Here is a 12,840-nt window from a genome sequence, read left to right as displayed (position 1 = left end):
CCCATTTTGAAACGTGAAACCCCATAGCTACGTTCAAATGTGAGTCCCTCAGATTACTCAGTGTAGCTTTGAACATATTTATATCCTAGCAGATGCATTTGATCTAACAAACAAATAACTGCTATTGACAAGTTATTCCATTTTTTAATATTTTCACTGAATATTTTGTCTTAGTCCTTTACATTAATTGGACTTCCTGATAAATTATATAACTATGGGTTCTTCTGCATATTCTACTGAAAAAAATGGTATGGAATTGATATATCCAGAGCTGGGCTTTTTCCCAATTCCCAGGACTCTGCAGGGTCACAGAAACACTAATCTCCAGAAGCACATACCCCATTCTAAGATGAAGATGTGATAAATTCTAGCAGATTAATTAAAAAAAAACAAAACATGAAAATGAATGGGGGGGAAGTATACTTGCAACTTCTAGCTGTGCCAGCAGGGAAGACTGCATGTGCTGCACCCATAGCAAGACAGCAATCAGGAAAATTTTGATTAGGGGTAAATCAAGATAATAAGAGATACAATGAAGCAGGTATAGCACACAGGTCATGTTTTTACTTCTATGGTTCAGACTGGAAGTTTATTTCCTTTCAAGACAAACCAGGAAAGGACACAGATGTGAGTTACAGTTCTCACATATGTACAAAGAACACTCTTTAGCAAGATGGTATGGATTATCCCATTTAAATTGGTTACTGTCACTTTGGAAATGTCAGGATATTATCAAAACACAGAAAACAAAATACTTGCCAAATACTAATAAACAGGGTAATTTCTATCCTTATCAAAGATAAAAAGGGTACCCAAGATTAACTTTAGTTAATTAATTTAATTAAGTAATTAATTAATAATTACAGCACATACATCTCTCCTATCCACAATTCTATGTTAACCTGCCTCTACTGGATCTACTAAATCACACTGCTGTAAATAAGCTCCCAGTTATTATTTGTCCAATACCAGCAACTCCATTAAATGCAGTCCTGACCTGACAGACACCCTTAGAATAGTTTATATTTGACACAATTTTTTAAAATTTGACAGTCTAAGTCATTAATATTTTATCACTTTAGTAATTTTCCTTGGTGCTTTTATTACAGTCATTTTATTAAATAAAAAAAAAGAATTAGCAAACATGGGAACCAAAGCCCTTGAAGTCTAATGAAACTTTGCCTTACTATATCAAACACATTTGCTTCATTAGAACAGTACTTTTATAAAACCTGATTAAAGTGGGATATATTTTAAACTAAAATTTAAGTAAAAAATTGAAGTGAGGTTAGATGGCATGTTGCAAACAGCATTTTATTAGCAGATTACATGTGCAGCTAAACAGGAAATAACACATACTAATAGGTATCAGTATAAACCTTATTTAACATGCTTATTTACCTTCCTAGGTTCCATTAAATTTGATACTGAGCAAAACTAGCAGATGCTCCCAGTACTGCTATAAATTTTTTTAATCAGGATGTGTCTCTTAGTCTTGAATAATAAACGAGTTGTTCACCTTTTAAAAACTTTTAATTGTTTAGAATTGTTATCTGGGGAATGTAAGAACTGGATAGAAATGAAAGAGGAACTGCATGGGAATTAGTGACTTCATACTAACCTTCCTTGGTTAGGTAATTTAATTTAATACAAGATGCATGTATATAGTTGCTGTTACCATTCTGAAGCTCACAGTCCCCATAAGAAAGGTTGCCCAGAGTAATTGTGGCTGCCCCACCCCTGGAAGTGTCCAAGGCTGGATGGGGTTTTGAGCAACCTGGTCTAGTTGAAGCTATCTTTCCTCATGACAGAGGGGTTGGAACGAGGTGATCATTAAGGTCCCTTCCAACCCAAACCATTCTATGAATAATCAGACAGCAGTATGGCAATACACAAAACTACCTTTCTACCCTACAAGAAAAAAAGGAAACAATTCAATGCATTTGACCCTCATAATTCATCCAAAACTATTGAAGAAATAGTTTTGAATTTCACACATACTCAAAAAGGTGTGACTTCTTCCAGTGTAATATCATCTGTCACTGATGAGGTCATTCAGACCTCAAATACCTCTAGACACCACACCATGGTAATTTCTCATTCTTATCCATGGGCTCTTCGTCACTTTGCATTTTCCATCACTTTACAGCCAAGAATTCAGTGAGAGGGACCAAAATTTCCTGCAGCTCTATAAATATTGAATGTTTTCTGATGCAGGCTACAAGATGATTTAACACAGAGGCAGTGAACCAGGCATCTTAGCAGGGCAATGCAGCCAGCTCACACATGGGATTATCTGTCCTGGACAGTCTCCTGCAGCTGTACTGGATGCTGGACACACAGCCTCTTTCCATGTGCTGTCATTGGTGGGTGAGGTGAGACAGGACAAACTGCTGAGTAGCATCAAAATAAATGCACCACAGGGAGGAATCAACAATAAGATAAATACATTCCCAGAATCATCACTCTGCCCGTGCACAGCAGGGGTCATGGCACAAAACTCTCCTCCAAGGCTGAAAGAAGACTGATCAGAACTGAATACCATTTTTTGCTCAATTCTAACACATGACCTATATTCTTTCATCCATTAATTTAAAAATCTAAGTCACATTTGCCTAACCTGATTTTTCTCATTCTATGTAGTTAGTGAAATGTATATTCAGTGCTCTGTTCTGTTCCAAATCTCTTTCACCGAACAACATGACAAATCCACATTACAAAGCAACTTATGCTTCCTAAGTAACAAATAAAACACAGAAAAAAACCCAAAAACAGATACCAGAAGAATGCCAGAAAATTGATGGAAACCCTTGAAAGGTGATAAAAGAAATTATGGCATTTAAATAATGAGAGAAAATCCTCAAACCAACCACGTGTGTAAACTTAGCACCTAGCAAAATGATTAGAAAGGAGGAGTCCAAGAGCCCTGACACCAGGCAGCAGTTTAACCACACCTCTCTGACACTCCTGTGCCAGCTGAGAGACTGACAGGTGGCTGACAGATGCTACCCTGCTACCTACTCAACACTGTGATTTTGTCCTCATTTTATTCAAGATCTGTCAGAACTGAACAAACACCCTATCTCTTACAGACAGACAGGGGCAATGCAGCTTCTACACTGCATTCATCTTCTGCATGGGTGTGGGAAAAATCCCTCTGCACTTCCTAAAATTGGGATCAGTGAATTGGTTCAGTGATTACATGCTGCATTTGCTGGTGACCTGGCATCATCTAAATGGAGGTGGCCAATTTTGTCTTACAACCTCTGTAGGATTTTTCTTTTATCATAGCAAATCTGTTAAAAATAAAGGGGGCTTGGATTTCCTTAATATAATAATATGAAGCAAATGCTAGAGTGTTACTGAGTCTTCACGTAAGAGACAAGACTCCTGAATCTTAAGTCAGATCAGCTGTTCTTTTCCTGAGTTAGGTCTGAAAAACTGATTTAATAGTGAAATTTGCCATAAGAATAGTTGGCTTTAAAACAACTTTAAAAGATGCATGTATGGGTGGTGTTCTGCTTAAAATACTAATCTCTTCTGAATAGAGGACCAAAGTATTTTTGCTGTGTAAGAAAGTGCAGTATGCTTATTTTGCTTGCTGTGCAATTTTGCGAAGAACACAATTATTGAGCTGAACATTTAGTCCTGTCTGTCTAACTCATTAAAGACTGCCTCAGTTATTGATAGCATGTACTTAATCCAATGGGATTTTTTAAAATATCAGTATAGCTAACAGACAGTGACGGTTTTCTTTCTAGTATTTCCTCTAAAGAGGAGTAGAAATAGTTACAGTAACACATCTGGAACCAGAGACATGCTTATGTTTCTAGACTGAGCTACAAGGATTAATAAATGTCATTTGAAGCACTGGTTAATAATGGAGTAAGCAGGTTTTCAGTAAACATCAGTTAACATTTATGCACTTGTACATTTAAAACAAAATAGATATTTGCAGCTTCCAGACAGGTTTTCAAATAAGCAAGTATCTACAGAAGGGGTGTTGTATCAGAAAATTCCCTCTTCCTGTGACCATCCTTCTGCTATTCATGTGACAACAGGCACCAATCTGGAGCAACCCAAGTCATTCTCCCCAAAGAATGGAAAAGCACAGAGGGTCACATTGAATTTAAAGATCAGTCCAACAGAAGAGAACCTGAACAGATGTGGCCATGGCCCAGCCTATGGTATGAATTAGACAGCTGGAAGAGGGAGAACCTCTGAGTTTCTTTGCAAATGTTAATTCTCTCCTAGCCCTGCACTGATCTCCCAAACTGCTCTCCTTCCTGACATCCCAACTCTACAGTAAACTCCAATATGGATATAAACAGCTTTATATCCATTGAAAACAAACTCCAGTTTTAGGACTTAGATGTTTATAATCTTACAGTAAGGAGACATAGATTTCACAGTAAATCCTTTCAGGCATGGATTGGATTGTGAAATATGCTTGTGAAGTTTCCAGGATCATGAAGTCACACACCATTGCTAATGCCCTAGTCACAGAAGCAGCAGTCACACTTACCTTTGCAAACAAAGCATTTAATATGGAAATATTTGCTCTGAACTCTCAAAACTTCTCCTTTGCATGGTTTTCCACAGGTATTGCAGAGAATTGCAGTACTTGATGGCTTCTCCAGCTGGCTATGTACAGCCTGTGGTTGTGAAACTGCAGGGGAAAACAAAAAGTAGAGCATTTTAAAGGCCATAGATGCATTCTTCTATAAGATATGCAAACAATGACAATTAACACCTAGGACAAATCAGGTCAAGCAGATTATAATTTTAACTTCTGGGATTGGGCAGCACAGGAGAAAGATCTGCCAAGAGGTTGAGCCAAGATAACCCTCGTATTTCATAATTTCAAAAGCTTTTGACTGAACACACTTCAAACGTAAATCAGAATTCCTTGTAGAGGAAAGAATCCACATGATCAAGTCTTGAGAGCCTCTACCTGAATTTCAAAAAATGCTTTGTCATATTTTCCCTTCAAGAAATGAAAAACTATAGATAAAAGTTTTAGATTTTATATAGAATTTTTTTAATGGGACTTGGTAACTCTTACACTGCGAGCTACTGATCTTTAAAGTTCATAGTAAATGCCTTTCTTCACTGATTTTAAAGCAGAAATATAGTTCCGCAGATGTTTTGACTACTTCTGAAACATTAACATCCCTGTAAATAACACTTAACTATTCACATAACTGATCATTAAACAAAGTTTCCAGTAATTTTATAAGGAAACCACAATTTCAAGAGGTTAGGTTAATCTAGGTTAATGAAAATTAAGTGAATTAAAAATTTGCTGCCATCTTGTGATGTAAATTAGAAATTGCATTTATTGTGCTGTTGATAACAGAAGATAACTTGGCATCTCAACATGTTATGTGGTACAAGTGAGATATGACCTTATTCTTGCAGTCCTGCTGCAGCACTTGCATCTATTTTTCATCACGGTGTACTAAAGAGTCAAGAGAGGAAACATCAACGCAGTTAATTATAAAGGAGCTGTACTGTAACTCAAGAGATCTGGCTTTTTCCCTGTGTGAAGAACTAATGACAGGAAAGCACATAAAGCATTTTAAGTAAATGACATATTTAATGACATTTTCTTCTGTAATGTGGCATGCTTACTTAAAGGCTGGATTGCTTATTTCAAAGTGATTTTGTTTAAATTTTAGCTACCAAACAAACTCGTCAACCAACCAACCAGTCAAGATGGAGCAACCTCTCATATGCCAACAGGCTTAAGCAAAAAAGGCCTTTCCACATCCACAGTATTTCAGTAAGATGCTAAGCTGCTAAGCTTCCCCTTCCACACACTCTTCCAGGGGACTTGCTGAAAGTTTTACCCAAAACAGCACTTTCTACTTCTGCAGCTAAAGTGGTTTGGGCTTTTATTTACCCAGAAGATACATGGGCTTGAGCTTCTCAGGGCATTATTCACCACCCACTAGCATTTGTCTTGTCTGCTAAAATTACACATTCTGTGATGGTCAAAAAAGTCCTGCTCAAGGCACTGTGAAGTTAGGAGCAATTACCGAAGGCCTGGTTATAATTAAGGACATCTCCAACAAAAACAACATAAGCACAACAGGCGACTGGAAGTTTATAGAAAAGCAGATGCCCAAACTTACACAGAGAAAGTAGTTGAGGCTACTATGAGGGTCCGATTTATTTCTCAAATAAAACCAGAGGAAATTCTGAACTTTGCAATACTTTACTTTTGACACAAGAATCTCTCTGTACTGCAACATGCCCAAAACAAACGACCCACCCTGAAAAAGAATCAACCCTGTAAGAAACCAAAACAAAGTGTTTTCCTGAGTTAGTTACTAGAGTAGCTGCTAAATATTTGCAACTATAAGGTTTTCTCTCTCCAGATTTGCTAACAATGATCAAATTCGTAGCATAAAACTCACAAGAGACTTGACTTAAAAGGAGTTGACTATAGCCAGAACATTTGAACCTAAACCAGTTGCATTTGAAATATAAAACTCTGATTGGAACAATTAAGTAACTGCCTTTTCTCCACACCCAACCTTTCCCATGTTTCGGCCTTTCAGAACAGCATCTCTCCAGAGGCATCCATGCCTGGGCAGTGTAGAAAGCTGCCAGCTCATGCTGAGGTGTGTCCCACAGGCTCAGGAAAAGAGAAGAAACCTGGCTCAGGAATTCCAGCCCAGTGCAGGAAGGGCGAGGAGGAGCCCAGGAGCGCTGTCAGCAAATCCCAAATATGCCCCATCCCTAAAGTGACAGGAGCCTCACATTTCCAGAGAAAACACTGCTTTTCTATTTGCTTTCTTGCCCCTGGGAACCCAGGGCTGCACTTTAAGCAAAGCAGCAGAACATCGAAAATTGTTGCAAAGTTGGGGTTTTTTTTGGTTTCTGGTAATGGTTGCAAACTAGAAATTTGGCAGAAAAAAAGAAAAATGTATTTTTCACAATGTATTTGGTGCTCAGTGTCCAGAGTTACAGGGCAGGACTTCACATGTTTCCTTCTCTTTGGGTCTCTAAATCAAGGTTCAGAATTAAAAAAAACTCATCAACTCAACTAAAAAAAGAACTTTAAAAGAAAAATATTTAGGGTTAGGTTGTTTGTTTCTTTTTTAATTATTCTTTGAAATTGCTTTTGGAATTTTCTTATTAATCTTAAAATAACACAAAACATGTTTAAAATGCAGACAAAAAAGTAATTATTTTTCTTTTATCTGAATTCAGAACTAAGCTACTAAGTATTTCACACAAAACTCCAGTGGGAATACAGTGCCTCTGAGATCATTACAAAGAGGTTCTTTGAAGACAGTTTAAAACACTTACTCTTCCACCTAGCACAACAAAATAATATAATTAATCACATATTAGTTTATATTTTAGAACATTGATACCTAATATGGTTTAGGTTGAAATTTCAACTGCTGACAGTTCTGAGAAACTAATTATATTTAGGAACTTCATACTTTAACTTATATTTCTACCCATATTTAAGGAGATAAATTTGCATGGCAATTTTCAGCATTCTACCTTTATGCCTTTATGTATCAAAATCAGTCTCCAAAGCAGCAGAAGAATCAATCAACATATTTAATAAATGAAATAATGAATTACTGATGGAATGCAATGGTCTGAGACCGCTCATCAGATCATAACTAACCAAAGAGTTCATTAAAAATGAAATGCTTCCATTATATCTTAAATTGTAAAAATTTCCTTCTTAACTTTTAGTTACTTTTTCTAAACCAACATGCAACTGAATGTCTGATTCTCTAAATTTGCCTTTCTCCCCGACTACATTCTGCTCCAGCAGAGGTATCCTCATGAATCCTCAAACCCTAAAAGGATCCAACTGCGCTCACTTTTTGACAAGGACAAAAACTGGCAAGGAATGAACAAGCAGCTTCCACAGGACTTCTTTGTGCACAACTTGTCTGCTGGGGACATTACTGCCAATATTCTTGCCAACTGTCCAGTGCTCACACATCTCTGATGTCAAGACTCAGCCTGTCTCCACCAGGCTACACAGTAGATAATTCTGCTCGGTTCTGGACCAAATAGGGCGCATTAACCAGCAACAGTTTGCTGAAGAATTCTCAAATAAGATAAACTCAGACTTACTTCTATACTGCTTACTCTAGATGTGCACTTGGTGCATGTACCACAGGGAAGGAGGGGCAGTGTTTATTATTAAAGCTGCATTATGCATCTTATGGCTGTTGTCAAGTGTGCTTATAACTTCTACAGATTCACAGAGTATCCTGAGTTGGAAGGGACTGACAGGGATCATCAAGTCCAACTCCTGGCCCTACCCAGCACCATGCCTAAGAATCACAATATTTGCCTGAGAGCTTTGCCAAACTTTAACCATTCACATGAACATTACTGCATTTGATGATCTCAAACTTATTTCTGCAGGGAAAATTTCAGAAAAAATGTTTAAGCTTTTTTTAAAGGTGAAAACTGTTAGCATACAATATATTGATTTTCAACATTAAAAAGAAAGCAGAGCACCCTGCTTTTGGAAGTATTTGGATCAAAGGCTGCAGCCTGACCTCGGTGAACACTGTGACAGGTACAGTGGATCCACGAAAATCCACAGCTTGTGGTAAAAACCCATCCTTTTGACTAAACCCAGCTCCTTCGGCATTGCCAGTCTAAGCAGAATTTAACAGCCCTGGGGACCAGAATAAGGCACCAGAGATAAGGAAAAGATTTGGGTGAGACAGGAATGCTTTTTTCCAAAAGACAAGCTGATGGCAGTGACAGAAGGGAGAGGATTCACAAGTCCCTGGTCATGCTCTGCTCATGGGAGCCTGGGATAGAAAATGTCACCTTCTCTCTGCTGCGAGCAAACTGCTGAGGGAAATCAAACTCTTGGCAAAAGATCCAGTCTAGGATTGGTCTATGCAGAAGATGGCAAACCCCTTTGCTATCAGGCTCTCCAAGAGCTAAATGAGAAATCTTCATGGTAGATTCCAGACCTGAGGAAGAAACATATCCAGAAACTGCAGAATTTGACACAGCCCAAGTGCTTTTTCCAATTTTTTTGTTTTGTTTCAATTCTGCATGGCAACCTACAGAAGCCATTTCTGAGCTTGGAAGTCAAGTACTGAAAATTAACAAGTGTCATGCTTAAAAATGAATTTAATCTGGAATCAAAACTCAACTAAAAATCTTAATAATAAAGACTTCCTCCTCCTTTGTTTATTACATAGACATAATTAAAGCCACGTAACTCATTTGCACCACATTATTTAATTCTGTTCCAAAAAAACAGTTTAAGAGATTTACTGTTCCTGGTGATTAAAGAAGCTCAGTATGATAAAGGGCCAAATGACACATTTTGATATCATAATCTCAGAATCCTTGAATTATTTGGGTTGGACGGGACCTTCATGTTCACCTAGTTCCAACCCTCCTGCATTGGCAGGGACACCTTCCTCTACACAACGTTGCTTAAAGCCCCATCCAACCTGTCCTTCTGTGATATAGACATTTTGAAGAGTATTGTGATCTAATGAAAAGTGTAATTAGAGTGGAGAGACAAGAGTCATGTTCATGAAAAGAAATTTTATTCCTAGTATTTACAATTCCTCCAATTACCTCTCAATGCAGGGAAATGGTAATTCCTCACCAAGGTTCCTGGAAGAATAGTGCAGAACCAGAGCCTAAAGGCAACAATGAAAGGAAAAATAAAGGGCCTGGGGGGTGGGGGGCACTTTCCCTGTCCTTTTTGTGGGTTGTTTTGGGGCCTTTTTATTGTGTTCTGGAGGTCAGGTTAAAAAAGTGCAGGCCTTTCATTTCAGGTTCATACAAGTACAGCACCATTGGCCTGCAAAACAACCCTCCATCAGCAGAAAACATACAACAATTTTCTTTAACAACTATCAGCACTGCAGGCTATTCTATAAATCCATAACATTTTGATTCATGAGATGAAATATTTTTTCCTTTCATATTTCTGAGAGGAAAAAATATTAGGCATCAATATTTAAAACTATAATCATCAGCTGTTTAGTTCATAATAATGTTCAGCTTTTTCAACAAAGGCAAAGGCCACGTTCCAACTCTGAATCAAAACCACACAGCACTGGTAAGGGATATTATTCTGCATGAAGGAATTATCAGCAAATTATCTTTGTGTTGACACTGAAACCTTTAATCTCTATAGCTAGAAGTGTTTACTAAAAATCAAAATAAACAAATATGAGACCCAAATGCCATTTACTCACTAAGTATTTGAGAAACAGGACAGAATTATTGATTGCTGTATCATGTGATTTGGGGAGGGTGAGGTTCACAGCAGCCCAGAAGAGAATTAAATTTGCAATCTTCCTGGAGCAGGATTAAAGGAGACGCATATATGTACTGCTGGAATTAGAGATTGGAGTTTAAGTTGCTATTTTAACAAACCCTCCTTGTGTCAACTGAGCCAAAACACTCAGAGCTGAATTTAAAAACATCCATATGAAAACAAAGGAATGAAGTGCCTCTAAATATCCCAGTGAAGCGTTTTTCCCACTGTAGAGCTGGCCCCTGCTCTCTCCCTGTCTTGTGTCTGTGTTTCAAATCCAGTGACAAGGAGCTGCGCTGATGTGAAGGTAACACAGAAATACATAATATAGTAATACGTGCAGTGATCAGAGAACTACTTGGGTGTCAGCTGTACATTTAATTTAGATAAGGGGGTTGATTTTTTTTTTTCCTTAGGACCAGGGGTTCATTATGGAGCCTTGCAGAGGCCTGAGACCCCACTGGTCCTTTCCACAGAAAAGATGAGAAAATAAATAATTGTGTAATGGGAACTCCACAAGCTCTTCCCAGCCATCCTGTCAATGCCACTTGGCAGTGGGGAAGAGCAATTCCCCACCCCAGCCCTGCCTGAGGAGTGGATGTCTTAGATGTTCTGGAACACAATATTAAATAACTGGTGGTGACCTGGTTTATCCTACTTCTCAATTAGCACCTTGTGTTAAATGACTTTGCAAATGTGTCTCCCTGCTTTATGGTGCCTTCTCACTATAACGCTCGGTTCTTCTTTATGTCCCAGAAGAAACCACAAGATCAGGAGCATAAAGGGAAAGAAGTTTTGCTGTCAATGTCTGTATTACGTGGTCCCTCGAGCCCTCCAGCTGGCCACACAAAGGGCTGAAGTGTCCCCAAGCTAGCACACAAATTCACTGCCTTTCCCAAAAGTGCTTTTCTGCACCAAGCGGGTCCGGGCACCCCCCCAAAAAGTGCCCACTGCTCCTTCCAAGACCTCTGTGGTGGCTCCTACAGCAGAGCACTGTTACTTCTCCTTTTAGTTCCTGTATTGTAAGAGAAAATATTCACCAAATTCAATAAATCTCTACATCAATAGGTCTCAATTGAATTATTCCACATTGTCCAAAAATAAAAAGCAAAATGCTTCAAAAAACTGGGCTCCTTTTTGAAATGTATGCCTGCTTCTACTACATATAAGCAACCACTCCTACAGCGCCTTTCCAAAGCATGCCTTTTCCAGCACTTCCTACTCAAAATCATCAAACCAGAAAACCACAGCTGATCAGGGCACACAACAGCACAACTGAGGTGACCTCTGCTTTTACTGCCAATTACAGAGTTTATGGGACCAGAGGCAAAAGAGAGGTGTTATCCAACAGGATGTGAATAAACCAGGTACCAGAGGTACAACACAGCCCAAGTATTCACACAAGAGCTTCAAACCTCACCACATGGCTCTGTGTGAAATTCACATCACACAAACAAACCTAGCACAAGCTAACCTCCTGCCCTCGTTATTATAATAAAATACTTGCCAAATTCAAACACACTTCACAAAAATCTCTGCTGAGTTTGAGTAACTGCTACTGCAGCATTGCAAAGGCTATTTCTGTGCAGGTTTAGCTAGATTGCAATGAGATAAGATACAAAAAAACCCCACTCCAAGATAGCTGCATAAAGAAATAGGGGCTTTTCCCCCATTATAGTCTAATATAAACTGTGAAGTCAATTTCCATTTTAAAAAATGAGGAAAGTTCTCAAATTAAGCTGTCAGCAAACTACCAGAATCATTATAATTTCCAAATCAACATCCATGTAATTAAAAGAACACAAAGCATAATTTACAATAAGTGTTTAACCATCTTTCCCCACTCTGCTGCGTTTCCACACAAACACAGAGTTGTTACTCTCATGACAGCATCAGTGATTTAGTTACCACAGCCCCAGATGAAAAACAATTCATTTCAGGTCCAGGCTGACAAAGTGTGGAGTCATCACACTGTACCTGTATCCTCAGGCATTCCTGCATGAAAGGGGAAATTCTCCCAGGAGCAGAGCTGTTAGATGGGGAGCAGGATCTGCAGCGTGCGCTGCCACAGCCAGCACAGCCACCCCAACACAGCCAGGGTCAGATGATTCCTGCAGCACCCCCGCACAGGCAGGAGCAGAGCCAACCTCGCCGTCACCACCGGGTAAAAATAGCGTCCTACAGGAGCCAAAATATTGTCACGTCCATGGGGGTGGCACCACTGGCAGGCTCCTGGATGCAGGACGTGCCACCAAGGGGTGTCTTTGCATCAGGTGACACCACGGCTGCCTCAGGGTGGTGCTGGGCACCTGGGGACAAAGGCTAAAGGAACCAAAACCAGCAAACTCCTTGTCATAAGTTAGAAATACAGGCTGAGGTAGCAGGAAAACCCCTCTAGACACCCCCCAAACACAGCACTCCCTTCCCCTTTGTGCAGGAGGGCACAGCACTGATGTCAGAAGGAGATGATGTAAGTAGTGAGATGCTCTCACTGTGCGATACCTGGCAGCCAAAAATCTCTCCTCTGATTGCTCATATGGAGTTGGAAT

The 12,840-nt window shown here is 39.1% G+C and overlaps 1 protein-coding gene across 1 annotated transcript in view; it reads right to left on the bottom strand.

Annotated features, from left to right (window-relative positions):
- The window catches only part of ABLIM2 (actin binding LIM protein family member 2), a 98,215-nt gene extending 85,931 nt beyond the window's left edge, over positions 1-12,284 (bottom strand). The window contains exons 1-2 of the mRNA XM_062493360.1: positions 12,269-12,284; positions 4,526-4,669 (exon numbers count right to left, since the gene is read on the bottom strand). Of these exons, the coding sequence (XP_062349344.1) occupies positions 4,526-4,669; positions 12,269-12,284 (160 nt within the window). The remainder of the gene's footprint in view (positions 1-4,525; positions 4,670-12,268) is intronic.
- Positions 12,285-12,840: the final 556 nt, after the last annotated feature.

The sequence above is a fragment of the Cinclus cinclus genome, chromosome 5 (assembly GCF_963662255.1).
Source record: "Cinclus cinclus chromosome 5, bCinCin1.1, whole genome shotgun sequence".
Lineage (NCBI taxonomy): Eukaryota > Metazoa > Chordata > Aves > Passeriformes > Cinclidae > Cinclus > Cinclus cinclus.
Note: the sequence above shows the minus strand (reverse complement) of the source record. Positions and strands in the feature narration are given on the sequence as shown.